Here is a 27,981-nt window from a genome sequence, read left to right as displayed (position 1 = left end):
TAAGATGGAAAGATAGATCGATGTTTAGTAATTTTCTGTCCTCACAAAGGAAGCAGTAATTTTAACACAGAACAGTTGGAGAGTGACTGATGTGGAGGATTTATTTCAGAACCGCTTTGTGCTGTGTTGGAAGGATAATCTGACAAAAACATGTTTTCTATGTGTGTTTGTGAATGAAACATTGCTGACATTTTCTCAACGGGTTTGATGTTGGTGAACAAACAACTCTCGCTTCTTAATGGTGTGTAGAAACTGTCTTCACGCACTTAACTTTAATACTGTGTTGAGGCACGACACTGTATCAGATTTATGAATTACAGTGTGATGATGAAGAGGGACTACAGCAGCCACTTTCAAAAAACTGTTGGCTATCCCAAGAATATGTGTTCATTGCTGTCAGTTCCCCCAAATCTGGGTTTTATTTCCCCTGTAGGAGGTGGGTATGGTTATACCCCAGAGGTGCTATATAACTCGTATCTGCACTCCATGTTGCCTTCTACTTCAGGAATGATGTCTCCTGCCGAAATTCAGCAGTTGTGGAAGGAAGTGGCAGCGCAATCAGGATTGGAAGAAACACCCAAAAATGGGTTGACAATACCCACAATTCCAAGTGTAACGAGCGCACCTAGCGTGACTGTTCCTCCCCAGACAACTGTGATACAAGCTCCCTCATATATGACCAATGGTGGAATTCCAGTTGATGGATTCTTATTACCAGGTAAGGACAGTTACTAAATACTGTTATTACCAGTTGTGTTCTATTTATCACTTCTCAGCATGTATATGTCAGCAGGTCACGAAATGGAATATATTGGCAGCTCTGTTTAACAAATGACATATTCACTGTGAGATTTGCAGTATTAATCTATTTATTGTCACTAATGTTAAATACCAGTCTGTGTCATGCAGGACCATTAATCCGCCATGTTTAGTCGCACACACGTGACTGATTTTAATGAACCAATGACTGACAGGTGCTACCTGTTATCCCATGTTTAGATACTGGGAGTGAATACTATTGGAAGTCTTGGTAGGGGGTGTTTGCTGACGAATAACTCCCATGCATATCTTACTTTTTTGCACTGGCCAACCCCATGAACAGACCATGACTGTTGTATCAACTATGCGCCATCATTGACTTACGATAGTCGTAGCTCTGTGACTTTTGTATCAACTGACTTATGATATTTGTAGTGCAATGACTGTTCTATCAACCATGCGCCATCATTGACTTACTGTAGTCGTGGATCTATGACTATTGATCAACTATACACCATCATTGACTTACGATAGTCGTAGCTCTGTGACTTTTGTATCAACTCTATGCCATCATTGACATATGATATTTGTAGCTCAATGACTGTTGTATCAACCATGCGTCATCATTGACTTCCTGTAATCGTGGATCTATGACTATTGTATCAACTATACACCATCATTGACTTATGATCGTCGTAGCTCTATGATTATTGTATCTCATATGTGCTGTCTTTGACTTACGATAGTCGTAGCTCAATGACAGACAATTGTATCAACTATACACCATCATTGACTTATGATAGTCGTAGCTCTATGATTATTGTATCTCATATGTGCTGTCATTGACTTACGATAGTCGTAGCTCAATGACAGACAATTGTATCAACTATACACCATCATTGACTTACGATAGTCATAACTCTATGATAATTGTTTCTCATATGCGCTGTCTTTGACTTGCCATAGTCATAGCTTTATGATATTCATAGTTCAATGACTACGGTATCAACTATATGCCATTGACTTAGCTACACTCACGTTGTAGAACAGAATGATCTCGGGGCCTGGATATTTATTTTTCTATTTTATGGGTACACACATCAGAGCTGAAATATATTAATGCAACTCCTTAATGCTGACTCTATTTAGCCAGAAAATATTTGTTTCAATGTACATGTATCCTATTTATGTCAGGCTTGCCACTGAACTTCAACCATACTTGAAGCAGCTTTTTATAACTAATAAATTTATCAGTCAAGATGTTTCTACCTTTGTCTGCAATCCATAATGTATTATTCACATTGCTCACCCATGAGTTAACACATGACGTTAGGTTTAATAACTGAAATTGATCATAAATATTGTTAGAAAATTAGTTAAAATGTTAATTTAAGTAATTTTCTGCAGAAAGCAAAGTATATTTATAAGTGTGTATTTCTCTATGTCTGAGATAGAAAAGTTATAAGACCAGGAGACTTCAGATGTTCATTCAGATTGTATTCATAACCTTATTTAATTTATGATTTTGGCATCTTTCTAAATTTACGAAGTTGATCAGATACAACTGATCCAGGTTGCTTGTTCTTGGACTTGCGTGAACTCCTACACAGTTTGTATTTCTGAAAGTAAATGTGCACATGTGTACGTGGATAGTGTCACAGACGACTTCCTTCTCATATCCCAGCATGCAATGCAGTCTGAAGAAACACAATTTGATTCAGCCATAAAATAAATAAACAAGAGTAGAATGAGTCAGCTCTCTCCTGCTTGTCTTACATCAAGTGCTCAACGAGACAGGATGTTTAGAAAGGGTTGAATGTTTACTGTTGCCAGGGCGTTTTGTTTACTGTTGGTAACCTAAACTCAAGGAATAAACACCTTTCTTCTGACCCATGCACTTAATAATATTCCCCCAAGAACTGCTCATGGTTATTTGTTTGTTCAAAGCATCATCAGAAGGAAAATCAAGGCTGGAGAAGTTTCCTGACATCCCATTTCTATAATCTGTTTCTTGTTTTGTGTTACTTTCATAGAGTCAACTATGATATTCTTTGACCTGTGAATATTGAAATATAAAATAAATTGATTTTCTTTATTGATTTTTGTCTACACATGTGAACTAGAATAATATAACACGGGCACATGTTGTTTTGAAATATTTTTTATGGGACCAGCTAAATTATAGGGAACATTATAGATGTTGTTTTGCGTGTTTTATGAAAATACGAGTTCAGAAACACATTTGAAGGTTCATGCATATGTCTAACTAACAGAAATATATTGTCTTAGTCTAAACTCTTAATAAATGTCATTATTGTTATGAAATATGTGTCAACCTTTCATTGCTTGGACCCTGTGTGGCAGGAACCCGGTATCTCATGGCTGTTTGAGCTCAATGAATATCAATTTAGGATCAAGTGATCCCAATGGCTAGAGAGTATGAACAGTCACTTCAATGGGTTTATGTAACCATTGTATTCAGAAAGTAAAAATTGCGGAATACACTTTAAATTCTGAGGTTCTAGATTATTATGAAGACAGTTGTGATGATAATAAGTCATCATACCATGACAATCCTACTTCTGTTACACACAATTGATTTGGTTGATCCAGAGCTTTTAACAATGATATAACTGTAATATTGCAGGCTGAGGCTAAATGTTGTTATATAACTGTACTTTTGCAGGCTGAGGCTAAATGTTGTGATATAACTGTAATATTGCAGGCTGAGACTAAATGTTGTTATATAACTGTGATATTGCAGGCTGAGGCTAAATATTGTGATATAATTGTAATATTGCAGGCTGAGGCTAAATATTGTGATATAACTAATATTGCAGGCTAAGTGTTGTAATATATTATTTTGCAGACTAAGGCTAAATTAGATTTAACTGTAATATTGCAGGCTAAGGCTAAATGTTGATATAACTAAAATTGCAGATTAAAGGGTAAATGTGATATAACTGTAACATTGCAGACTAAAGGGTAAAGGTTGTGATATAACTAATATTACAGACTAAAGGATAAATGTGATATAACTAATATTACAGACTAAAGGGTAAATTTTGTGATATAACTGTAATATTGCTGATTAAAGGGTAAATGTGATATATCTAATATTGCAGACTCAAGGGTAAATGTGATATAACTAATATTGCAGACTAAAAGGTAAATGTTGTGATATAACTGTAATATTGCACATATCACCGCAATTATGTGTGAATTCATAGGGCATAACCCCTATTAAAAAGGTTCAAAACTTCATGAAAACCTCATGTGAAAATAAATAAAAAAAATTCTTTATTTCAGATAAAACTTGATGATCAACACCAGTTAGAAATAGACTACAACAACAAACAACTTAAAGTTTCAAAACTCTGTACAATTGTACATTATACGATGTAGATATAGCATAAATTAGTAATAATTAAATTGATTAATATAATGTATGGAAGACCCAATAAGCCAACAACCAATATGCAAATTATGTCAAATAATAAGAGGAAAAAACATAATATATTAGAAACTATTATCTGAACAATACTGGTCCGAACATGGCAGGCAAGTTCAGTTTCCAGGGATGTCAATATCGACATTTCACTTTTTCATAATCAAGCTGTTGCCTTGTTTCATCTGATGATGTTGTCATCCACGTAGATTTAATCAAAAGTTTTGTGACAGATGTTGAGGAAGCCAACACCTGAAGTTAACAGTGTCTCATGGAGTTCTGAGAGGTTTAAGGCTGTTGATAACCTAATCGTTTGATAACAGAGAGGTTATTTTGTAGCTAAGCTTGTTTTGTACAACGGTACTCAGGTTATTTTAAATGATCACATGGCTGATTTGAAAAATGATTTTTTTCCACCAGAAATGTTTATTTGACAGTGTGGTTGATTGATCAATGACACATAGGTCATGTGTGAAGTAGAGCTTGTATTCTCAAGCTGTGTGACACAGGAAGACCCGGGGTAGAATAGGTCTTCAGCAACCCTTGCTCGCCGAAAAAGACAACTATGCTTGTTGTAAGAGGCATAGTATCTTAAAATGTCAAGAAAAAAAGAAGAAAAACACCCAAATGGCCCTAAAAGGTTTCAGTAAAAACCATGTGGGGTGTCAGCAACTCATTCTTGCTGTAAAAGGTGACAAGCTCTCCTAACTTCATACAATCTGTGTGTGACACATGAAGATCCGGGTTAGAATAAGTCTTCAGCAACCCATGCTTGCCGAAAATGGCAACTATGCTTGTATTAAAAAGCGACTAACAGGATCGGGTGGTCAATCAAGCTGACTTGGTTGATGCATGTCTTCGTATTCAATTTGCATAGATTGGTGCTCATGACGTCAGTCGCCGGATTGTCTGGTCCCGACTTGATAATTTACAGACCGCCGTCATATAGATGGAATATTGGTGAGTGTGGCGTTGACCAAGAAGCAAACAATCTGTGTGTGCATCAAGCATATTTATTAATTTGGGAAAGAAAATTATTTGTTGTTGGCCCTTTAAAGTTACTATTCTCAAGATAAAGCTGACATCTTTAGAAGTGGTGCTTTTTTCATTTCCATTTCCCATCACTAGCAATGGACCACATTTTTGCATTAGAGCCAACACATATTTCATCAAATGTTGAACCTGTCATGTAACTCAAACACAAAACCTGATTCTCTCACTCACAAAATAATGTAAATTGGATTACTGTTTAACAACATTGCTTCTTACTTGATCTGAATCAATCGCCACTTAGAGCAACATACAATGTGATAAACATTGAATAAATGTATTATAGCATTGAAGGGACAAGTCTGTTACATTTGTAGTCAGGAATACAGCCAGTTTCCTCCCCACAACTGATACACAGAAGTATTTTAGATAGTTCACAAACTAGTAAAAAATGTGAAAGTTAGGCATGGGCTGTAAGGCAAGAACAGTGTGTGGCCGTAGCCGTGGCTGTACACTTGTTTTACTGACTTTATGGATCCGCTGACCTTAAATTTTGAAAATTCAGAAAGAAAAAAATCAGAATGACAAGAGTTTTTTTGGTTTTTTTTTTTAATTTGTGAGGGTAATGATCGCTTTGACAATGAGAATAATCTAAGGGATTTTTATATTTCTAAAACAGAATTGTTTCAACAAGAAATCATAATGACAAGTCAAATGTTAGATTTATAATATTTACAAGGACCCAAACCAGACCAAGTTAAATAAAAATTTATCACCTGCTAATCTTACTCAAACTTTACAATGTATAAAGAAAATTCTGTATAATTATGTTTTTCAGACAATGGATCAAACTTTTCACTGTCAATTATGAAAACCAAAAAAAGCCTGGTCTGGGATAACAAGAAATTGGTTTACCTACCTGAGTAAAATATCAAGGAGTGATAAAATGACAAAATTTTAATTAAGATATTGTCCCAATGTTTTTAACTATTTTCGCCTTTGTTTAAACAAACCCCAATTAGAGCCCCCTCTTTGTCTTCTGAAAAATAACTAAATAAAACCATTTGAATTTATTCATCTATCCATATGGATTAGCAAGGGAGGTCATTGAGTGCATATTTAAAAATGTTAGTTTCTTTGAAATTCAGCTACAGGGCTCCAGAATGACAAGCCTTCTCTATTCCCGGAGTCATATTCATGGTTTATGAACCTGTTGCATGTTCCATTACAAGTCATGTGAGTGCAAAAGTATAAATTATTGTTATTTGTGTCTTGAGTGAGCGTGATACACTTGACACAATAAAATTCATAGGCTTGGATTATTTTTTTGTCCCTTTGAGAACATCATAATTCCTATTTTATGTCAGATTTTGACATTTACATGTTATAGAGCATGTAAATGAAAAGTTTATCGAGCTATGAATCAGTTGCACATTGTTCATCAAAACTTCGTCTCTTGCAGACTCTTATCCATTATCAGGATAAAACTTCGACTTTCTGACAAGCATATTTGTCCTTTCATTGATGAAACTTCTCTTGAAGTTAAGAGTCTTTTTTTCTTAACTGATTGTAGGAAGTGCTTAAGGTAGCGTCTTAAAGGGCGCTTGAAAAGCTGGAAGGGCACATAGGTTTTTTTAACAAGGAGAAGTTCCAAGACCATTTGAAGGTTAAATATAATAGTTCTGAAAGTGTTTTGAAAACTTCAGAAAACAGTATTAACACTCACAAAAAGGCATGAAAAACGTGTGAAAAATGTTGAAATTTCAGCAAGATTCATTGTATGTATAGTGTGGGAACCACAAATAAATGGATGTCAAGTCTGTGTCAACATCACAATGTTTGTCTCTCTTTTTTTTGTGGTAAAATATATCATATAAAGCGTAGAAGCAATGTGTATAGTGTGCATACAATTTACAAAGTAAAGATATGACAAGCACAGTCATAGATACACCTGATAATGGGGCGAGAAGTAGCCTTGAAATGTGTCCTACAACCATACTAATGTGGAAACACATTTCCACAAATCGAACGTGATATTTCCGTCTAAAGTTAAATTTTTTGTCATTTTGAAATGGTTGTGTGGTCAATCCAGTGAACATCCCAAGTTTACAACTTTCGCCGCTAGACCGAATAACAATTAAAATACTATTTGGTCTGTGAAGCTCGGCTAATAATAATCCATATATTAATACTTAAGACAATGGAAAGCTTCAGGCATGCCAACTCAATGTGTTGAGAACAGATTCACCCCTGTTATTGTCCTTTTTAAGTTCTGTTTATACCATATTTGCACTCATGTTTTAGTGATAAATATCTCCTGCCTACGTCACATTGGGCTTTCTTCCCACATCGAGCTGACGTGTCGTGATTTAACTGAGTTATCCCCACTTATTCAACATACAGCTCACATTCTCATCAGTATAGCTTTTCTTTTTGTAACGCAATGTTGCAACTTGTTACCTTGATTTGACAATTATGATTGTACATCCTTCCCAAATAGAAGAGAGGGCATTCTGTCTCAGTCAAAATCAAAGTCAAAATGGTTTTGTTTGTTTTGTTTGTTGTTTAATGCCGCACTCAGCAATATTCCAGCAAAATGACGGCAGTCTGTAAATAATCAAGTCTGGACCAGACAATCCAGTGATTGACATCATGAGCATCGATCCACGCCTCTTACGACAAGCATAGTCGCCTGTTACAGCAAGAATGGGTTGCTGACACCTTGTGTTTTTTTTAAGGGAAGCCTTTTGGTTTTTTGAGGGTTTTTTCTTGAAATTTCAAGATACTATGTTGAAATTTCAAGAAGTTATATTGAAATTTGAAGATACTAAGTTGAAATTTCCAGTAAGTGTCTTGAAATTTCAACTTATTATCTTGAAATTTGAACTTATGTATCGTGAAGTTTCAACATAGCATCTTAAAATTTTCAAGAAAATAAATATTTTCAAAAATGGCCCTAAAAGGCTAAGTTGAAATTTCAAGATGCTTTGTTGAAATTTCAAGAAACATAATTTAAAATTTCAAGATACTAAGTTGAAATTTCAAGATACATACTAAGCTGATATTTTAAGATAATGATCTTGAAATTTCGAGTTAGTTTCTGGAAATTTCAACTTATTATCTGGAAATTTCAAGATCATTATCTGGAAATTTCAACTTAGTATGTGTCTTGTAATTTCAACATAACATTTTGAAATTTCAAGTAATATTTGTTTTTAAAATAACAAATGGCGCTAAAAGGCTTCCGTAGTTTTTGGTTTGATATGATAATTGAAATGTCCTTGCTGTAGCACAGGTCACACAGTATTGTCAATATAGTGTCCCTTTTTGCTATCAGAGTCTCACTTATGGCAGAATGGTTAACCCATTGATCAGAAATTGATAGTGCGGTTTCACACACATGTATTTCGCTGTTACCAAAACATGGTATATCTTCTGTATTCACTGGCTATTGCTGTAGTAAATACACATAAAACAATTGGTAGTTGCCATGACAACGGTAAACAAATCTTGTGTGCTTGTGTGATATGAGGCTATAAGCATTGTTGATATTTGGATAAATAAGGGTGATATTTCTATGTCATTGAAATATGTTCCATTGATTTGAGAACTGTGTAAATATTTAATAAGTTTAATGACAACAGTGCAACATAACCAGGGACTGTTTGGTATTTAGTTTGTTTTTTTCAGACTTTTATATCAGAATATTCTTTCTTGTAGTATTGAATTCATTATTGATTTTATGTACTGTGATAACAATCATGTTTGGGTTATGTTTGCAAGATAGAAATATGTCCTTCATAAATTATGTTCTGAGGATCATGGATGGTATGAATAATACATATTTTCGTCTCGCATAGCCATAAAGAGACAATTAAATTTCACATGATAGCTGAATTCAAGCTGACGTTCGTGTCAGCATAAACAAATACCTGTCAAAGTAAATAGATCTCTTTCCTTTCCATCCAATATTAATGCAAAGGATTATTATGTGTAAGGTACACCTTATTGGCCATTGTACAACATAGAGGAATAATCGTGGATTACGAAAAAAGTCATTGATTGACCCTCAATGTTTGATTAATATTATTGTCTATTTCAATTCATGTTCTTATTTGAAAGTTTATGTAGTGTTGCTTTAATGATTGAAAAATTACTTTCATTCATATTTGTTCATTAAATATGTTCAGGTCAAATTTGTGACATACATACGTAAATCATTTTGAAAAAGATGTGAGTCATATTTAGGAATGGGACAAAAGGATATCTTGCACATCTTATTTTTTATTCACTTCAACTATGCTTGTATTATAAGGCGACAAACGGGATCGGGTGGCCAGGCTCGCTGACTTGGTTGATGCATGTCATCGTATCCCAATTGTGTAGATTGGTGCTCAGGATGTCAATCACTGGGTTGTCTGGCCTAAACTTGATTTTTTACAGACTGACATCACATAGCTGGACTATTGCGGAGTGTGGCATTAAACAACAAGCAAAAGTTTTGAGCACATGTTTATTTTGTTCGCTAGTAATGTTGCAGGTTCATTTCCCATTATGAGTACAATTTATTTGTGTACGATTCCCACACATTGAAATTGTGCTGTATTTTTTTATATGAAAACATCATCTTATTCAATTCAGCAACTAGGAAAGAAACAAGCTAATATGTGAACACAGGACTTATGTGAGAGCTGTTTGTTGCAGGTATTGCTCCCCTCAACCAGGCTGCACCAATCAGCATCCGCCATAATGACAGTGCCAAGGCTCAAATTGGCAGTGAGGCCATCAACGGGTCTGCCCCACCCAGCAACCCTCTCTTCCGACACAGTGTGTGCAAGTGGCCAGGTTGTGACACTCCTTGTGATGACTACCATGCATTTACTAAGTGAGTAAAACTTTGTTGTACAAGATAGGTCTATAACAGTATTATATAGGTCTGTAACAGTATTGTATAGTTTCGTTATACCAGCTCAATGTGCGCTGCGACAACTTGTGACATTTAGAGACGGAGCCAAGCAACGGTACCATGTTGTACCTTCATTCAATAACGGTACTGGGCCCTGTTCCACAAAGTGATCTCAGCACTACAACTGTCGTAAGCCTATGTTAAAGTATGGGAGCTACGATCATCTTAGCGCTACGATCGCTTTGTGGAACGAGACCCTGGATATCTGAACTAGCACATGCTTTGCAGTGATTGTAAGTTACAACAACATTTGTACGGTCTGCAACTAAAACATGAATTGACAGAATGGAAGATAGTGAGAAAAATACCCTTAAAAACTGTATAGCCTCAGCCTTATTTACGTCTGAAAACTCACTATATTTATTAGCCTTTGTGTTACTTCCATATTGGCCTACATCTGCAGCCCACAGATGTTCTTTGATCCTTCACCATGGATCTATAATTTTTAAACATCTGTGCCTTACCTAACAATAAAAATACATGATATGCAGAATAAATTAACCGAGTATAAATGCAAGTGTGATATCAACATTTCTTCCTACACATGTTGTCAGTTATTGGGGGGGGGGGGGGAGAGAATACTGAAATGAGTTCCGTCCATCCGTCCGTCCGTCTGTCATCTGTGCGTGCGTCTCGAAATCATTTCCGGAGCATAACTCAGAAACCGTTAAATACTTCTCTACGAAACTTTGCATGTCTGTCAGACTCATGCTGAACTGGTGCCTTTTTTATGTTTCCATGGCAACAAGTTGGACTTGGTTCTATAGGGTTGAGTTCGTTTCCAGAGCGTAACTCAAAACCCATTCAGTACTTTCTAACAAAAATTTGCATGTTTACCAGGCACATGCTGAACTGGTGTCTTTTGCTAGTTAGGAATTTTAGTAATTTAGTTTAGAATTTCCATTGCAGCTTTTTGACATGGGCTAAGAGAAATGTTGGGTCAGTTACCTGGTTTGGGACCATAACATGTTAAAATGGGCGGGGGATATAGAGGACTTCGTCAACTATACGCTTGTTTTTATTAAAATCCTGACAATAATTTTAAAAAACACTCTGTCAACCAATGAGTTGCTCAATTGCAATATGCATACCCGTCATGACAGTTTGAAAAAATAATCGATCGATGTTATTCTGTCCCTTATAAAATGTAATCATCATTGAATGTTATGTGTCATCACAGGTGTAATTGATTAATTGATCAATTGATCCACATAATTTGTGACATTCTGATAGTCATGCTCTGACAGTAGTAGTTAGTTGCAGAGTTGTCCTAACAAACAAGAAATCATACTGACTTCTCCAGACAGTGTGTATGATACATAAATAGATGTAAAGTAAACTATGGTTAAAACAAACTCAAAGACACCACTAATTTTAGTTTGTAATAACCGCGGTTCGTTATAAGCATATATACAGCATTTATATAACAAAAGCTCGGGACTAAAAATTAAGTTTGTTATATCGGTCAGTTCGTTATAAACGTAGTTTACTGTAAATAATATTTGGAGCTTCTTCTTGTTTTGGTGACATAAGTGTGTTGACTAGCTCCCTTATAAATCCTGATTTTCAGTGAACAAAGACAACAGTGGTACTGAGTCTTTTCATTGGACATGATGTATCAATTTGATTTGAGAAAGGTGCCAGCAATACACCTACTAAGTACTTGTGTTGCTGTTAAAATTCACAATTTTCTGACAAACTTTACATGCTGCATAAGACCCTCATGTTTCACGTACCATCACTTACATGCGGTACTGAAATGCATAAATAACATCATATCATCAACGATACAATGTGGAAAGGGATATGTAAACAACACAAATATTTAAAGTTTTATGGATGAAGTGCTTATAGCTTTTGGCGTAATAATTACGTTTTGAGCCTTAAATTTACGCTATTATGCTTATCCTCCCCAAATTACAATTTTTGACATGAAATCAGGAAGAGCAAATTGTTAATGCGCTGATCACATGAAGCATTCTACAGAGAGCTAGTTGCATGTACACCAATATTTCTTAGGAACTCGAAGCACCATATTGGCTTTCTGCAGTACAGTTAATATTGTCACATGATGAATTTTGTGAAGGTGTGGAGCTTAGACAGTGTGTTTCGGCATGAATGAAGTGTTTCAGACGCCATTTTTTTTACACCTAGCTAAACAATATTGGAGTTTGGAGGGCTTGCCCCCCGCATTGCAGCTTAAATTAAATGCTTTCATAAGTGATTTATGATCTATAATTACCAAAGTAATTTAAAATGTAATGTTTTTGTTTGAAATGTGGCCCTGAGGTTGTCTCATGCTGTTATGGTACTTCTGCTTTCCAGTACTGTTTTTTATGTTGATGTTTTTTTTTATTTTTGGGTTCATATTCAGTTTATAGTAATTTCAATGTTTAGTCATTTTTTCTGCTTATTTTAAGCTTTGTTGCCCTGTTTTCAAAATAGTGAAGCTACATTACTTGCATCAGTGCAGGTGTACCCATGCTCCATGTACATGTATAGGCTTAACAAAAATGTCAACGCGAAAACCAGCATCATGTCATGGTACTCTTACCATTGCTCTTTTTCACATAAAATGATGCTTTTTTACCCCACTGAGAACCCCAAAGCTTCAATTAGGGTTGGCATCACTGCTGATCCCACCGCCTTCCTTCGAACAGCCATGATGTGGTTTACTTTTACAATATAAGCAGACAGGGTCATCATCCACTCTATCACTGGCCCTCAGAATATAAATTTCAGGACATGACAATAGACACATCATTGTTTCGATGAAAAAATGTCCTGCCAGTACACCAGCATGAAGGTTACCGAGAAATGTTAAGGCTGAACTGGTTAGCTGTCTATAGGTGTGATAGAAGCCTTTCTCATGGCGCATGCAGCATGTGACGTCATTTTACCTGCAGGATCAGCGAGCGCACCTAGCAGGGTAGTGAAGGGAAGATGAATTGGAAAAAATCACTCAATTATTTCCTGGTAAAATATTGGTCTGAGTCTTTCAAGGTTGTCAAGGAACTAGGTGTTGTTTAGAAAATGTATCTGCCAAGGTAACAAGGCAGCCATTCCTCACATTAGGAAACGCCCTTTAGTAACTGAATTGTATCATTTTCTGATCAAATAAAATAATTCTTACAAATCCTCTACCTCCATTACATCATCACCATAAATCCTGTATTTTGGCTGCAATCGCACTATAACTAGATTTTCAAATTTTCAACAGAAGTCCTCTTCACTGCCAGCTATACATCAGTAGTTGTTCCCAGATAGATTGTTTTCATTGTGTTTAAGGATATGTATTTCAAATAACAATGTACATGCAAGGGGGATAATCATTTTGACGGGGAACCAAATTGAGTAGATTCCTGAGGTCCTTCTGGTGGACTGCTAGTCTTTGACCTGAAAGACCCCTTAAATTAAACTTTAAAAAAACTGTGGTAATGACAAGGGCCCCATGACTTTCATTTGGAGCAAATGTGTGTTATGCGTACATCCATTGTGGCGGCCCAGTATTGGGAAGCTTACATTACTCCAACAAACATTTTAGTTTAGAGGAGCATGTGATTTAATTATGCATCAGGGGACACTTGGACCAAGGGACCTAAGGTGTCAGAATTCGCTGTGCAGAGTTGCATACCTTATTTATGTCAGGATCTGCTAGGGTCTGATCCCAGATACCAACAGATTCTGTTGCCAGGCTCCATTGATGATGCCATTGTGTTTATTTTGTTTAAGTTGACACCATGTTGTATATTTTTTTTGGCAGACACTTGAACAGTGAGCATGTATTGGACGATAGAAGTACTGCACAGGCGAGAGTGCAGATGCAGGTCGTTAGTCAGCTGGAAATACAGGTAAGTTCCCAAATACAGTTTGAGCAGGGACTTGATGTGTCCAGTATCTCTTCGATGGCCTCTGTTCACATACTGCTGTTTACTGATACGCACAACATTAAACCTCACTCACTCACTCACTCACTCACTCACTCACTCACTCACTTATAAATTTAGAGTTTAATTAAAAGATATTTTTAGTTGTATGATTCAATATTATTTCTCTCTCACATGCAAAAATTAATTATAGTACAGGGGCTATTATTTCAAATCTGCTACACTGTAGCAATTTATAGTCAGTAACTTTGTCACAACCATATTCTCGAAGCACATTGAAAAAGATATGGACACTGCAAATATTATTCACTGTTGACGTTAATTGTGATGTGCCATTACCAACAGTACTTGTGTCATCTTTCCTGAAATATCTTGAAATATCAGCCAAGAATTAATTGCAAAAAGTAATGGTGTGGCAATAATTGGCTTCATATTTACAAAGCAAGAGTTGACACTGACACCACGATAACAAGTAGTACACTGGGAAATAGCACTTGAAAAACATGCGTTTTGTGCCAATAAAGCTGTCAGTAACTGTCCCAGGCTAACGCTCTAGTGCTGGCTCACACTGTCTAAGCCAGCGAGTTCGAGTCAACTATATAAAGCTTAAAGAATTAATCAAGTCAACATTTACTACATAAGTGTGACTGCCCCAGTCATATAACATGGTGTGCTGGTGCAGTGACTTTCATGGGCCAATAGTTCGTCTTGATGTTGATGGAAGGAAAATATACAGGGATATATCCCAGCACTAAATGCAGTATACATGGGATATAAATGTGATATCACTGTCAGTTCTTCTGCTTGTTTAACTTTGTAGTGGAATACATAATTGAACAAAAGAAATTTGATGTACGAATGTCACAGGTTTATGTCATGCCTCTTGACTTCCTTCGTTTTGGTTGACGAATAACAGCTTGATTTTGCATTTGTTTTGCAAATTGTTGGCTGTTATTTTTGACAGTGATTATAGCCAGGGGAAATCATAATGACATACCACTGCTTCTCTCTTCCTGAATTGTCACTCAAAGTTGTATGTTATGTAAGTAATAATAAATCAACTTGTATATGAAGTCTTTGGTTTGGAGGTACATATTATCAGTCTCAAAGTTCATGGCACCTGAAGTCCAAGCTATTGGAAGCTTTGTCATTCTGACTATTTGAAGTGTATACTTTGTTTCTACTTGCATAGATCCTGAAGTTAAGGTCTTTCTTTTTTTTAAGTTTGTGTTTGTGTTATTTTCTCCTGATCACAATCTATCAGAAACAGGTGTATTTATTAAAAAAGGAATATTTGTAGAAATAGTATCTTGTCCGTGAAGTTGTTGTTTTCGAACTGATGACAAATTATGGGACTTTTTCCCCCAATTATTTCATTGTCTGAACTTTATCCTTAATTTCTGAAGGGCAGTGTGTAAGCAGATGCAAGCTGTTGTCAAAGCATAAATGTGTCGACTAGGTTATGCCACTTTAGTCGGTGTGTCAAAACCACAGAAATGTTGACATTTTGAAGTTTTGCTAAAAGTATTTTTGCTGTCACATGCCAATGCTCCCTTGACACGAAAAGATATTATGAAATTCTATGCTTTGTACCTAAAGTATTTGAAAGTGCCAGTTCTTGGTATGTCTATTTTCGTACATCAACATGAAATTGGTAATGAAAGTGCTGTGTGTCAAACAGCGCTTGGCACGTCTAGTTTGCATATGGTAAAATACAGTGGCATGGGGCATGACCTTCAACACAGACAGTTTGAGTCAGGTATTATGTGGAAAAAATTCTTATTTATTGTTCCTGACATAACAAAAGTCTTAGTAAAAGCTTTTCTGTATCTGATAAGAAATTATCATTTAGAGGCTGATATGAATATTAATTTATTGTTGGATTAAACTACAGAGGTAGTTGATGAACATGATGAGCTAATATTGCCCATTTACGTACGGCTTGTCTAGCATTTGACTGGCAGTCATTTGAATACTCTAGCAGATTCAGCCAATGGGATGCCTGACTTTTGAATCACCTTGTTATAACAAGCACATACATTACTATATGGTAATTGCAACCATTGTTTAACTCTTATATTTCCTGTTAATTACCGAAAGATTAAATGTCAAATTTTGACATTACTATGAACTTTTCAACCGTATTACATATTGTCTGGTCCAGAGTCGATTATTTACAGACTGCAGTCATATAGCTGGAATATTGCTGAGTGTGGTGTTAAACCACAAACAAACAAACATTTCACAGATCTATGTGTTCAAGAATAAAATGCAGCCAGTCCAGCTTTGTTACTAGTCATTTATTGAAAACAAACCTAGAAATTCAGAGATAATTACCAAACCCTCGGAAAAATGTTCATTCTAAAACTGGCAGGCTCTACATCAAACCTTTACATTTTATCTGATTAATAACTTAGCTATTATATTATAGGGTATATATGTAGGGTATATATTTTTCAAATCCATTGGGTCTGATATAAAGATATAAATACTGTTTTCTTAAATATTGAATAACATTCCTGCCCCGAGTAGATTTTTGACATTTTGTTAACGGTACATTTGGGGGGAAAATACTTCTAGAATGTTATTTTGTGCTATGTTTGTAAAACTTTGGGTCTTTTGATGTGTGGCATGAGATTTATTTGGTGTTGGAAATGAAGTTTTGATCTTGAACGACGATGTTGCTTTGTTGCAGTTGTCCCGGGAGAAGGAAATGTTACAGGCGATGATGCAGCATCTCCATATGAAGCCACCCCAGCAACGTCAGCATTCGCCGCAGCCCCCTCCACAACCATCGCAACCACAGCTGCTACCACAGGAAGTGAAGCCCGAGCCTATCACACTGAATGTAATAAGTACAGATGATCTTCACTCCTTTGAAACACATTTTTGCCATACACTATATATCTTGATAATCACGTAGTGTTACGAGTTGTAATGAAACACTTTGTCATGATGTATACATCTATCTTAAGTAATATTGTTATGCACCTTTTGCAGAGCATTGCACATCTCCAAAGTATACTTTGAGGCAGGACAATACCATCTATATCACTATAGTTTTTGGTCATTCTGATACACATTGTTGCAGCATACATGTTTCTCATCCTTAATGTAATGAAAGTAATGTTGTGTTACAATACACTTTGTTGCAGTAATATGATCATATCTTGATAGTAGTGTCTGGTCTAAGCCTTGTCTTGCCACATGCCTACAGAACTTGGCTGTAAGAACATTTCCTCACAAACTATACTTGAGCGCATACAATGAACACAGCAGTAAGGTCACTGTGACTGTTATTTGACTTGATCCCTGTGGCAGGATAATTGAGGAAATTGGTGTTTTATGGGAACATGTGCCCGACAAACATGTTTGTACCTCTTGCTGTGATATGTCTACTGTGAAATATTATCTTCTGAGCATTAATTTAAGTTTATTGGAATTTTGTGCAATTAAGTAAGTTCAATATATTTGCGAATGTATGATTTAGTAATCTGGAGTGACTTTTGGCCAAGATACATTTTCAGCTTCATAAATGTCTTCATTTCTGAAAGTTTGCTTCAACCTTATTGTTGGTGGAAGAGCTTATCATGTTATGGTGTACCTTCCAGACACCGACCATCATGCCCAAACTCGCTTCAATTCCTCTAACAACGGCACCACCTCACCCAGCCGTAACCGTGGTGACGTCACCAGTGGTTGCCATGACGCCAACACTGACCCCAAGCTCTCAGCTTCCCAATGTGTCGCAAGCACCTGCTACGCCTCAGTCGACACCCACTGGTGCAGGGACGATAAGGCGGCGAGTTTCAGACAAGTGCAATCTTCCCATATCAGCAGGTAGGCTAGATTTTCCATTTGTTACACCTAAGAAGTGTATGCATTGTTCCGAATAACAAGTAAAAAAAGATCTATGAAAAGAACAACAAAACATTTAACTTTGCAACAGTTTTCCAAAGGTTAGTCCCTGGCCCCATATGTCATGTTATGATGTTTGGTAAATTTTAGGGGGCGGTGGGGTTGAGCATTAGCTCAACATGCCTAAGGCCTGTGTTTGATTCCCCACATGGGTACAATGTGTGAGCCAATTTCCGGTGTGCAGTTAAACCATACTCACTCCTCATCGATGTTTGTGTTATTCGGATCAAATCTGATCGTTTGATTAATATTGGTTTGTCAAATATTGTGACTGATATAATTTCAGAAATCCAAAGAAATCGAGACTTTTACAAGAACACAGATGTAAGGCCTCCATTTACTTATGCGTCACTGATCAGACAGGTAAGATTGACCAGATCTTTTTCGGGGATATAATCCTTCAAATAGTTAAGTCATAATTTCGGGGATATAATCCTTCAAATAATTAAGTCATACTGATGTTCAGTGCCACATCACATTGTGTGTTAATAATCTAAGGGAGGTAACTCTGATGTCACATCTATCAAATTGTGCAAAAACAGGTTATATATTTATGCAGTACAATTCAAAGAATCTTTTAGTCAAAAACAAACTATTAAGTAGTGTAGTTACATTTTATCCGTAATTTGCAGGTTGTTTCTGTTTATTTTCTGAGAAAGGATCTTGTAGAGTATTCGTATTTGTTTCACTGGCATTGGTTTTTCCACAGGCTATCATTGAGTCTCCACATCGTCAGCTAACACTGAATGAGATCTACCAGTGGTTTCAGAACACGTTTGCATACTTCCGACGTAACGAGGCCACTTGGAAGGTAGGCACTGGCCCGCTTCAGAGAACACTCCAGCTGGTATTTGGGCCATGTTTGGGTCAGACTTCAGCTGACAAATTATCAAGTTGGGATTAAGAAATTTTGTCAACATACATGAATGCTGCACACAGATGCCCTAAGCAAATATTGTGCATTCCTTGCTTGTAAAATGATAATGGCTTTTGATGGGAATATCAAATTTTATTTAATATCTTACTTTTTGAAAGTATTTTAGGATATTAATCTTTCTTATTTCTTACCATGATCATAACATTTTTGGGGAAAAATTCATTGGAAAGAAAGCATTTGACGAGTCGTCAATTTTTATATTTTATGATTATGGTTGTAGGATTGATATAAAGACTTGCATTCAAACATACATTTTCTGTTGATAATGTTCAGCAGGTTTTGTTAAAAAATGTTTGCTTTAGTTTCGTACAGAGGTTTTGTAGGAATGATTGGACATTGTCTTAGCAACTTCTTGCCGGTACACATTTCCTTTCTTGTCATATTTTCTGAAGAGATCAATTATTTTTAAAAAGAACAAACAAAAAATGTTTAGTTCACTTTAATTTATATGCCCCAAATTGAAAAAATGTAGGGAATTGTAAGAACATTGGAAGATCTAGTTATATCATGTCAAAATGTTGATGTAAAGTTCTCTATTGCTCTCATTTGATTGGTAGGTTGTATCATTGTATATGGTTCATATGCAACTATGCTTGAGGCGTTAAGAAATTCGCCTTAGGGTGCTCTTGTATCGAGTATTGTCTCAACATCTGGGTAAAAAATGTGAAGCTATTAGATACAGCATTATTTTTATTTTCATTTTTAGTTCTATATACCATGTTTAGTTTTAGAACCCACTAAATATAGAAAGCTGTATCCCTTAGTTGCAGTGCTCCTAGCCTAGATGTATACCATCCTGTATCCATAGAAACGTCTAGACTTAAGAAGAATATACTGCTCAAAAGCATGTGAGGCCATGTGTTATGATCCGTATCATATGCGTGATAATGTTATCTTAAAACACATTTCAAGTATTGTTAAAGACCATATGAATATCCACAATTAATGGCTGTCGCCAATTGGGTAGTTTACGATAGAAAAAAAGAGACTATGAATATGGCGTAGTTTCTTGTTTATCATTGGAATTCCTAATGTAGCTTTAATTTGAAGTTTCATGCATTCTTTTGAGCAGTTTCTGACATTGACATATGATTCTTCCATTATCAAAGTGTAAGGGAAATAACTCTTGGTACAAACTTAACCTCAGTTTCAATCCGAAACTATTTCTTTTTCTAAGGAATTTGTTGGAATATGCTGTATACAAATATTTTCCATCTGAAGTGCACTCATCTTTCCGTTCAGCAAAATATGTCATTTGTAATCTTCATTGATAGAATACTTATACCTTCCAAGTTTTACTGTTGAAACTATCAGAATTTAAAATACTGTATAGGATTGTTTGTTACAATTAGTGACATCTATACATGAAAGCCATCCCTACCATATATCTACTTGCTGGAGCACTGTGCCAATGTCAGTAGGCAGAGCATGGAGCCCAAAGGCAGATCTCCCAAACATCCCAGTACTAGATATCGGTGTGATTTCTCTGAAAGAGGCTTTGGAATTAACAAACACACAAAAGCTGAATGAAAAGTATCCTAGTATAACATACATAACCTGTTGAAATGGTTTTGTTCTGACGTGCGAAAATTTGGAATTACGAATTTATGATTAATCATCTAATCATAACATACAAATTCTGTTTGTCACTTGTAATGAACCAATAATAAGTATCCTCTTTCATTGAAAGGTAGTGTAACTGAGTCCAGTCAAAATCAACTGGAATCCTGTTCTTGTTAAGTCCAGATTATGGAACATCTTTACAGTATCTATCAATCATCATGTTGTTTTTTTCAATCTCTATTTATTTCTGACATGAAATCACCAATATTGATGTGCATGTGATACCCAGCCCTACACCTGCTTTAGTGGGGGCATGCTCCCAGCTTGTATCACGTTCCAGTTATAGACGGTTTCGGAATGATTTTGTTAGATTTGGTTAGATCTTAATCATGGAGCCACTTTTAGAATGTAATAGAATCAAGACAGTATTTCAGAAATATGTTCATTTTGAGCACATTCCAATTTCCAGTCATCATATCTTAAAAAAACATGCTTTTTGGGTATGCTTTCATGAAGTAATGTTTTCATTGAATAACAAATTTACAAAAATGATAGCAAAAAGCAAAACATTTACCTGATACACTAAAGAGAAAAATTGATAGTGCATACATGGTTTTAGACATGACTATGTATTTGCTAAGAGACTATAGATGAATGAAGCATGTGTAGGGTGTCGGAGCATCCCACCTTTGGTTGTAGTGGACCTACATGTAGTAAAAGGATTTCTTTATGTTTCTGTGTAGAATGCTGTGCGCCACAACCTTAGTCTTCACAAATGTTTTATGAGAGTTGAGAATGTTAAAGGCGCTGTTTGGACAGTGGACGAGGTAGAATTCTACAAACGGAGACCTCAAAAATTGAGCGGGTAGGTTGCAAAATGCTACCTTTGTTTTTTTATGCTTTTATTCTCCTAAACTGAAGAGTTCTTGCTTGACAGGTTGCCATTCTGCTGACGATGAGATGTGAACTGTATTTTCAGTTCACTGAAAATTAGTTCATTTCGTGTTATTAGGGTTTGCTGAATGAGTGAAAGTTTTCACTGCGTGATGGCATGAGCAGGCAGCCCTGTCACCGAGAAATCTTCTCGTCAATCAAGGCCAATCTTTCCTTTTTGCGCTAACATTTTCAAACTTGGACTACCTCTCTCTCCTCCTCTGTTTGTTGCACAGAATGCTATTCGCACCAACTTGTCCCTGCATAAATGCTTTGTAAGATATGAGGATGATTTTGGATCTTTTTGGATGGTGGATGACTTTGAGTTTATAAGAAGGCGGCATTTGACACGAGGAAGGCCCCGAAAGTATCACGAAAATGAATCATCTGCACAGTAAGCACCTTTCTTGTGTCTGCAACCTGTCCGTCCGTCTGTACGTACATGCGTGGACCTGACCGGCCTCTAGATGGCGCCAGTGTAGAAAGAGCACTCTGTGTCAACCGAGGCCAGAAGTACGATGCAGTAGATAGACTTTTAGACCAACTACCTTCTTTCCTGCTTTCCCTGCTCGAATCCAGCTTGCGTCATCTTGTTTCTTTCATAGACAGAGAATGTCCTAGATAGTGCTCTGATATCGAGCTGCATGTTTCCTCTGTAGACTAGGAAGAGTATAATGGCAGTGCAGTCTGCTTGTTCATATACACCTGCCAGGCAGCTGGTGACAGTTAAATGTTTGTATTTAGTTAGCTGCAATGATCTTGAGAAGCCGTGCTCCAGAAGTGTTTAAATGTATATCTGTACATTAGAAATAACGCTAAAATGTTTGCCTACTTTTCATATGAATTGTGGATGAATGAATAATATCTGGAGAAACTTGTTAGGGAATGAAGTTTTTACAACAGTTCAAAATTTGACATGAGATTTCAGAATACCTATTCCAAAACTGCATGTTAGACTTGATGTTGTTCAACATCATACAGAAAGAAGGGAAAATTTGTTTGCTTTACATACCTGTGCTTTCCAGATAAGTGCATCAGTGCAAAATATCCAAATGTGTCAATGTCGATGATTTGTTGGATTCTATGAATGTCTAGTAGCATAGTACTCAATGTGTAAGCGCATTCGAGAAACTGTGAGATCAATAATATTATTCCAGACAGGGGCAGACACCATAGGTAAAGTTGATCTTGGATGTCCATCAAAAACAACATATTTATTGCTCAACAATTGTTTTAAAAAATATGTCTCGATCTTATTTTCTACCAGTTTTCCTGTAAACATGGTTGTGAAAGCAAACAAATTTCTGATAGAAATGCGAGTGTAAGACATACTAGAATAGCCAAGTCTTGCATGTAGCGGCCTTGCTGGAAGACATCTGGTAAGTGGTCAACTTTTGTGAGATACAAACCAGGGATGTGATACGCATCATATTGACCAGTTGTGTGACAGGTTGGTACATTGGATATCATACACTTCCATATTTGATCAAATCTCCCTTGTCTCCCTTTGATTGTTATATGCAGTTTGAAGCTCTGATAGTTGGAAAAATAACAAAAGAACAGTTAAACTTGTTTAGTATCTGAACATGTATGAAAAAATAGGGTGTTCTTCAACTTCATTTGAGTAGAAAACATTGCAGAGCAATTGTGAAAAAATGTAGTATTAGTGAAAGAAATGTGCTGAAGAGCTGTTATCAAGTTAATGGAGAGTTTGGTCAAGTACGGACAACATATTCATATTCTATGTATTACATGTTAAGTGAAAACAAGTCCAGAAAAAGTAGTGTTGAGCATTTGTAACTAGTTGAATTATCCGTGTGATTCAGGAGTTTGTGTGTGGACACTGAGGTGACCTGACCTGTCACCAGACACTATATACAGTACCATCATGATAGAATGCACTGTAGAAAGAAGGATTTGTAATGATAAAGTACTAATTTGTTTGCACATTTGTTCAAGATTTGATAATTCAATTACTTACACAATGCTGATAACATTGTAATAATGTCTTATCCAGTTTCTGTTCTTATGGGTAAGGTATGTCAATGCATGTATATGATATAATGCTGATATTGTCACAGACTGCCAAACATGTGATTACAATGAAATGGTCATTCTAAAACTTTAGCTCACCAGGACCATAGATCCGGGTGAGCTTATGGTGTGTCATGTTATGTTTGTCAAATGTAAGAGAATGTTTAGCACAGTTATAAAGTTAAGATTTATTACATTAGAATCTTCAACTTTCAATGGCCCTAGATTTGTTCATGTTTGTAAAACACAACTCACCTTTTGAGAAAAAATTACCAACCAATAATAGACCCAATCTTTTGAATGTTTATACTTCTTATCCGTTGAAACCACAAGGTCCAGAGCTGAAACAGGAATAATATGGAACGCTACAACTATATTTGATAATGCCATTTCAGTGTACCGTTCTGTTTAGCAAAATGAAATAAAAACAAATCAGATTTATAATATTGTTCCAAAATATATATGATTATGACCATTACAAAGTTGAAGTTAATTGTAGGCATCCTTTCTGCTGTACCAAATAGGTACGTTATGGTGGTATCTTTGTAGCATAACATTTTTCTTTGACATTGAATTGTATGCTGATGCCAGGATCCCTTGTCAAACAGACCATATCACACACACAGATAACATCAAAAGTATTTGACTACCACATTTGTCTAAGTAATTTCCTGAAAACATCAGTACATGTTACTTCCAGCTCAATGATACCAGCGACCCATGAAGATCCGGGGTAGAATAGGTCTTCTGCAACCCATGCTTGCCATAAGAGGCGATAATACTTGTCGTAAGAGGCGACGACCGGGATCGGGTGATCAGGCTAGCTGACTTGGTTCATGCTTGTCATTGTATCCCCATTGCGTGGATCGATGCTCATGATGTCAATCACTGGATTGTCTGGTCCAGACTGGATTAGTTATAGACAGCCGTCAGATAGCTGGAATATTGCTGAGTGCGGCGCTAAACAACAAACAAACAAACAATGATATCAGGTGAGCTGCAGTGCCTTGGTATCAAGTAGATCAGCCCATTCATGCAAATATGCTGACATTGCCAGAATGTAATAGTGGTGGCATATATCACTTTTCCCTGTGAACTTTCACAAGATTCACAACTTTCCTTGCCATGACATAGTAACTATTGTATTATGAAAGAATCGGATGATCCTTAACTTTTTGGGGGGTAGTCTACAATGAAAATCGCCAAATGGGTATCGAGTATACAAACGAAATAGGTTCCCTCCCATGTACTAGGTTTAAGTGTACTTAAATAAGTGAACTGACTGATTGGTTGTCCAACTGTGGGGATTCTGGGAAAGAAGTGGTCCCCAGCAACCTATTCATGTCTTTCGTAAGAAGAAATTGAATGGCTCAGGTGGTCAGACTCGGTGAATTGGTTGATAGCGTGACATCTCACCCTGACAGCGTGGATTGTTGTTCATTTGGTCAAACACTTGATAGTGTCGTGCAGACTCAATTATTTACAAGCAGCCATCATATAGCTGGAATATTGCTGAGAGAGGCGTTAAGCATGGAACAGATTCTGTTTCACAGAAACCTAAACAATGGCTCCTCTTGAAATTACAGACCTTACGATCCTGGTACAACAATTCTTAAATGTATATAATCATTGTTGTTTTCACCATGGATATATGTTTGTTTGACCCATATTCAGTTTCAGCATCGTTTCTTTCGATAAAATTCTTATGTGATGTTTTATGTCTTGCAACTATCATGCTCTTATGTACGGAGATGTTCAGAGTTGTCTTTCCTTTCCAGGAGCTTGAAGAGTCCATCTTTGTCAGACCCGTCATCATATAACGAGACACTGAACGCAAGTCTACGGGTAAGTTTCATTGACCATACATGTGCTGCAGCAGGATGGGTGTCCCAGTAGTCTAGGGCACTCCATATATGGGCACATGTGTCCCAGTAATCTTGGGCACTCCAAATATGGGCATGGGTGTCCCAGTAATCTAGGGCACACCATATATGGACATGGGTGTCCCAGTAATCTTGGGCACTCCAAATATGGGCATGGGTGTCCAAGTAGTCTAGGGCACTCCAAATATGGGCATGGGTGTCCCAGTAGTCTAGGGCACTCCATATATGGACATGGGTGTCCAAGTAGTCTAGGGCACTTCATATGTCATCATTTGGGTCCCAGTAGTCTGGGACATCACAAGTCACAGTGCAGAGTTGCATCCCTAAAGGGTAACAGAATGATGATTGTGGTACAAATTACAGATTATGATCCTTGTCTGTCTCCATTAGGCTGACACTCCGTGAAATACTGTTGAAAGTGATGTGAAACCCAACTCACTCACCCACTCCTTGACAGACTAGGCATTGATGTCAGGTCATTCCTGGCCAGGTTGATGAGTCTGTGAGACCAATAATTAAGATATAACATCCATGACATTGCAGACAGTGGAATTAATCTTCTGCCGAAGATAAGAGATCCATTTTTACTTATTCAAGTGATCATTCAGTTCCTATTATCATATGAACTACTGTTTAATGTTGGTTATGTCTGCTTGGTTGGTCAGGCGGCGCTGGGTGAGGCCAGCATGGCCATGTTGACAGCAGCTCATAACCAGATGACGGGCCAAGAGAGTGCAGAGGACCTGTCCATGAAGAGCCTCAGTAACAGCCAAGATGGCTGCTCCCCTCCTTCCCGGTGAGTGGCCCCAGGGAATGCTGGGATATGTTAGTGCTGCTAGTTTCCAGTGCTGTGGTCAGGCTGGCGTGATAATTCTTTCTTTTTTTACTCAAATTGTTTTAATTTCACAGGATCATAATAACGATGACGTTAACATTTGTGGCTTATCTGGTTCCAGACTAGTAGAGCTGACAACCCAGTGGATCATGTATGCAAAATTTCAAAAATCTTATAATGTAGGGAAAATTTTAGTGTGTACTATGTAGGCACAGGCAGAAGTAAGCAGTTGTTTTGTACATTTATACATATAGACCTTGACTCTTTGCCCATTTCTTTCTGTTGGGGCACAGCTGGTAGAACTTGCTTTCAGAATCAACGGTCTCAGGACCCACTGACATGTTGTATAAAACAAAGACTGTTCAGTTGATGCTTAAGCCGTATCACTCCCAAACGGCACATCTCAATCCTCAGCATTGCCAGCATTGGCAGGAATCAAACTTTTGTTATCTATGTTGCTGTTGTCAATCTCACCCTGTTGTTATCTCCCTTTGTTTCCTTCTTCAGGAAGGAGATGTTGGTGCTGTAAATCTCACCTTGTTATCTCCCTTTGTTTCCTTCTTCATGGAGGAGGAGATGTTGGTGCTTTAAATCTCACCTTGTTGTTATCTCCCTTTGTTTCCTTCTTCAGGGACGAGGACATGTTGGTGCTGTAAATCTCACCCTGTTGTTATCTCCCTTTGTTTCCTTCTTCAGGGAGGAGGAGATGTTGGTGCTGTAAATCTCACCTTGTTGTTATCTCCCTTTGTTTCCTTCTTCAGGGACGAGGAGATGTTGGTGCTGTAAATCTCACCTTGTTGTTATCTCCCTTTGTTTCCTTCTACATGGAGGAGGAGATGTTGGTGCTTTAAATCTCACCTTGTTATCTCCCTTTGTTTCCTTCTACATGGAGGAGGAGATGTTGGTGCTTTAAATCTCACCCTGTTGTTATCTCCCTTAGGGCTGCAACGATACAGAAAGGTCACGATACGATACGCATCTCGATATTCTGGTCACGATACGATACGTATCTCGATACGCAATGATAAAAAACAAGACTTAAAGCATGTTAAGTTTGAACCTTTCATGATTTTGGAACAGTCAAAATTATTTTATATTAACAAGACAACTGAAGTTGTTCAGCTTCAAAGTGGAACTTTCCTTCAAAACAATTCAAAGTTCAAACACCAGAAAATAATTAATGTACTCCACCAGTGATACAACTTCAAAGAATTTTGATGCAATGGTCGAAGAAATTGTATCTGAAATTATTGTTTTAGCAGGAATAATATATTCCAATATCGTGTTACCTTAGTTGCAGCTTTTACTATATATATATTTAAAATTATAAGAACAAGTGTAGCATTTTGGTACTGGTGATTGCTGTTGCAGGATGTTTTTATTTATGGAACAATTTGAACAGTCACCCTAGGGACTTCCCGTGCTACATCTATTTCGATTGCGAAAACGTTATGTTGACATATATTAGCCAAATTGCCACAAATATGACTTTTAACGAGTCAAAGTATGGCATTTTTAATATATGTATCCATTATTTAGCAACTAAAGTTCGTTTCAATGCGTCAAAAGCGGTAATCTGACCGTGGTTGCTGTATCTCTTCACACACGATTTCACATAAGCTTATTTCAATATTAAATGAAATTTTGAATAAAATTAATAGAATATATTACAAACACAAGACCAGATATACAATGAACCCGTTTTAATAACAAGATAGTTTAATAATAGCATTGAATTGCGTACTTCAGTTCGGATTTGCTGACTGGTATTTTCGGTGTTATGTGCTTGCGGTGATCAGCTGATGATGTTTTATGAGATGGGGAAAAA

General features: G+C 36.7%; 1 protein-coding gene across 3 annotated transcripts in view; it reads left to right on the top strand.

Moving 5' to 3' along the window:
* Positions 1-27,981, top strand: part of LOC139446115 (forkhead box protein P1-like) — an 86,686-nt gene that overhangs the window by 50,158 nt on the left and 8,547 nt on the right. For 2 of the 3 annotated variants that reach the window (XM_071227395.1, XM_071227398.1), the window contains exons 5-14: positions 506-718; positions 9,902-10,082; positions 13,927-14,014; positions 16,746-16,898; positions 17,662-17,890; positions 18,255-18,331; positions 18,678-18,779; positions 21,212-21,333; positions 25,214-25,280; positions 25,984-26,114. In XM_071227395.1, coding sequence (XP_071083496.1) covers positions 506-718; positions 9,902-10,082; positions 13,927-14,014; positions 16,746-16,898; positions 17,662-17,890; positions 18,255-18,331; positions 18,678-18,779; positions 21,212-21,333; positions 25,214-25,280; positions 25,984-26,114 — 1,363 coding nt within the window. Of the gene's footprint in view, positions 1-505; positions 719-9,901; positions 10,083-13,926; positions 14,015-16,745; positions 16,899-17,661; positions 17,891-18,254; positions 18,332-18,677; positions 18,780-21,211; positions 21,334-21,637; positions 21,796-25,213; positions 25,281-25,983; positions 26,115-27,981 lie in introns of all 3 variants that reach the window. The other variant, XM_071227394.1, reaches the window with a different exon arrangement.

The sequence above is a fragment of the Haliotis cracherodii genome, unplaced genomic scaffold, assembly GCF_022045235.1.
Source record: "Haliotis cracherodii isolate W230 unplaced genomic scaffold, xgHalCrac1.p SCAF_6, whole genome shotgun sequence".
Lineage (NCBI taxonomy): Eukaryota > Metazoa > Mollusca > Gastropoda > Lepetellida > Haliotidae > Haliotis > Haliotis cracherodii.
The sequence above is the reverse complement of the archived record's forward strand: the minus strand, read 5'-3'. Positions and strand labels throughout refer to the sequence as shown.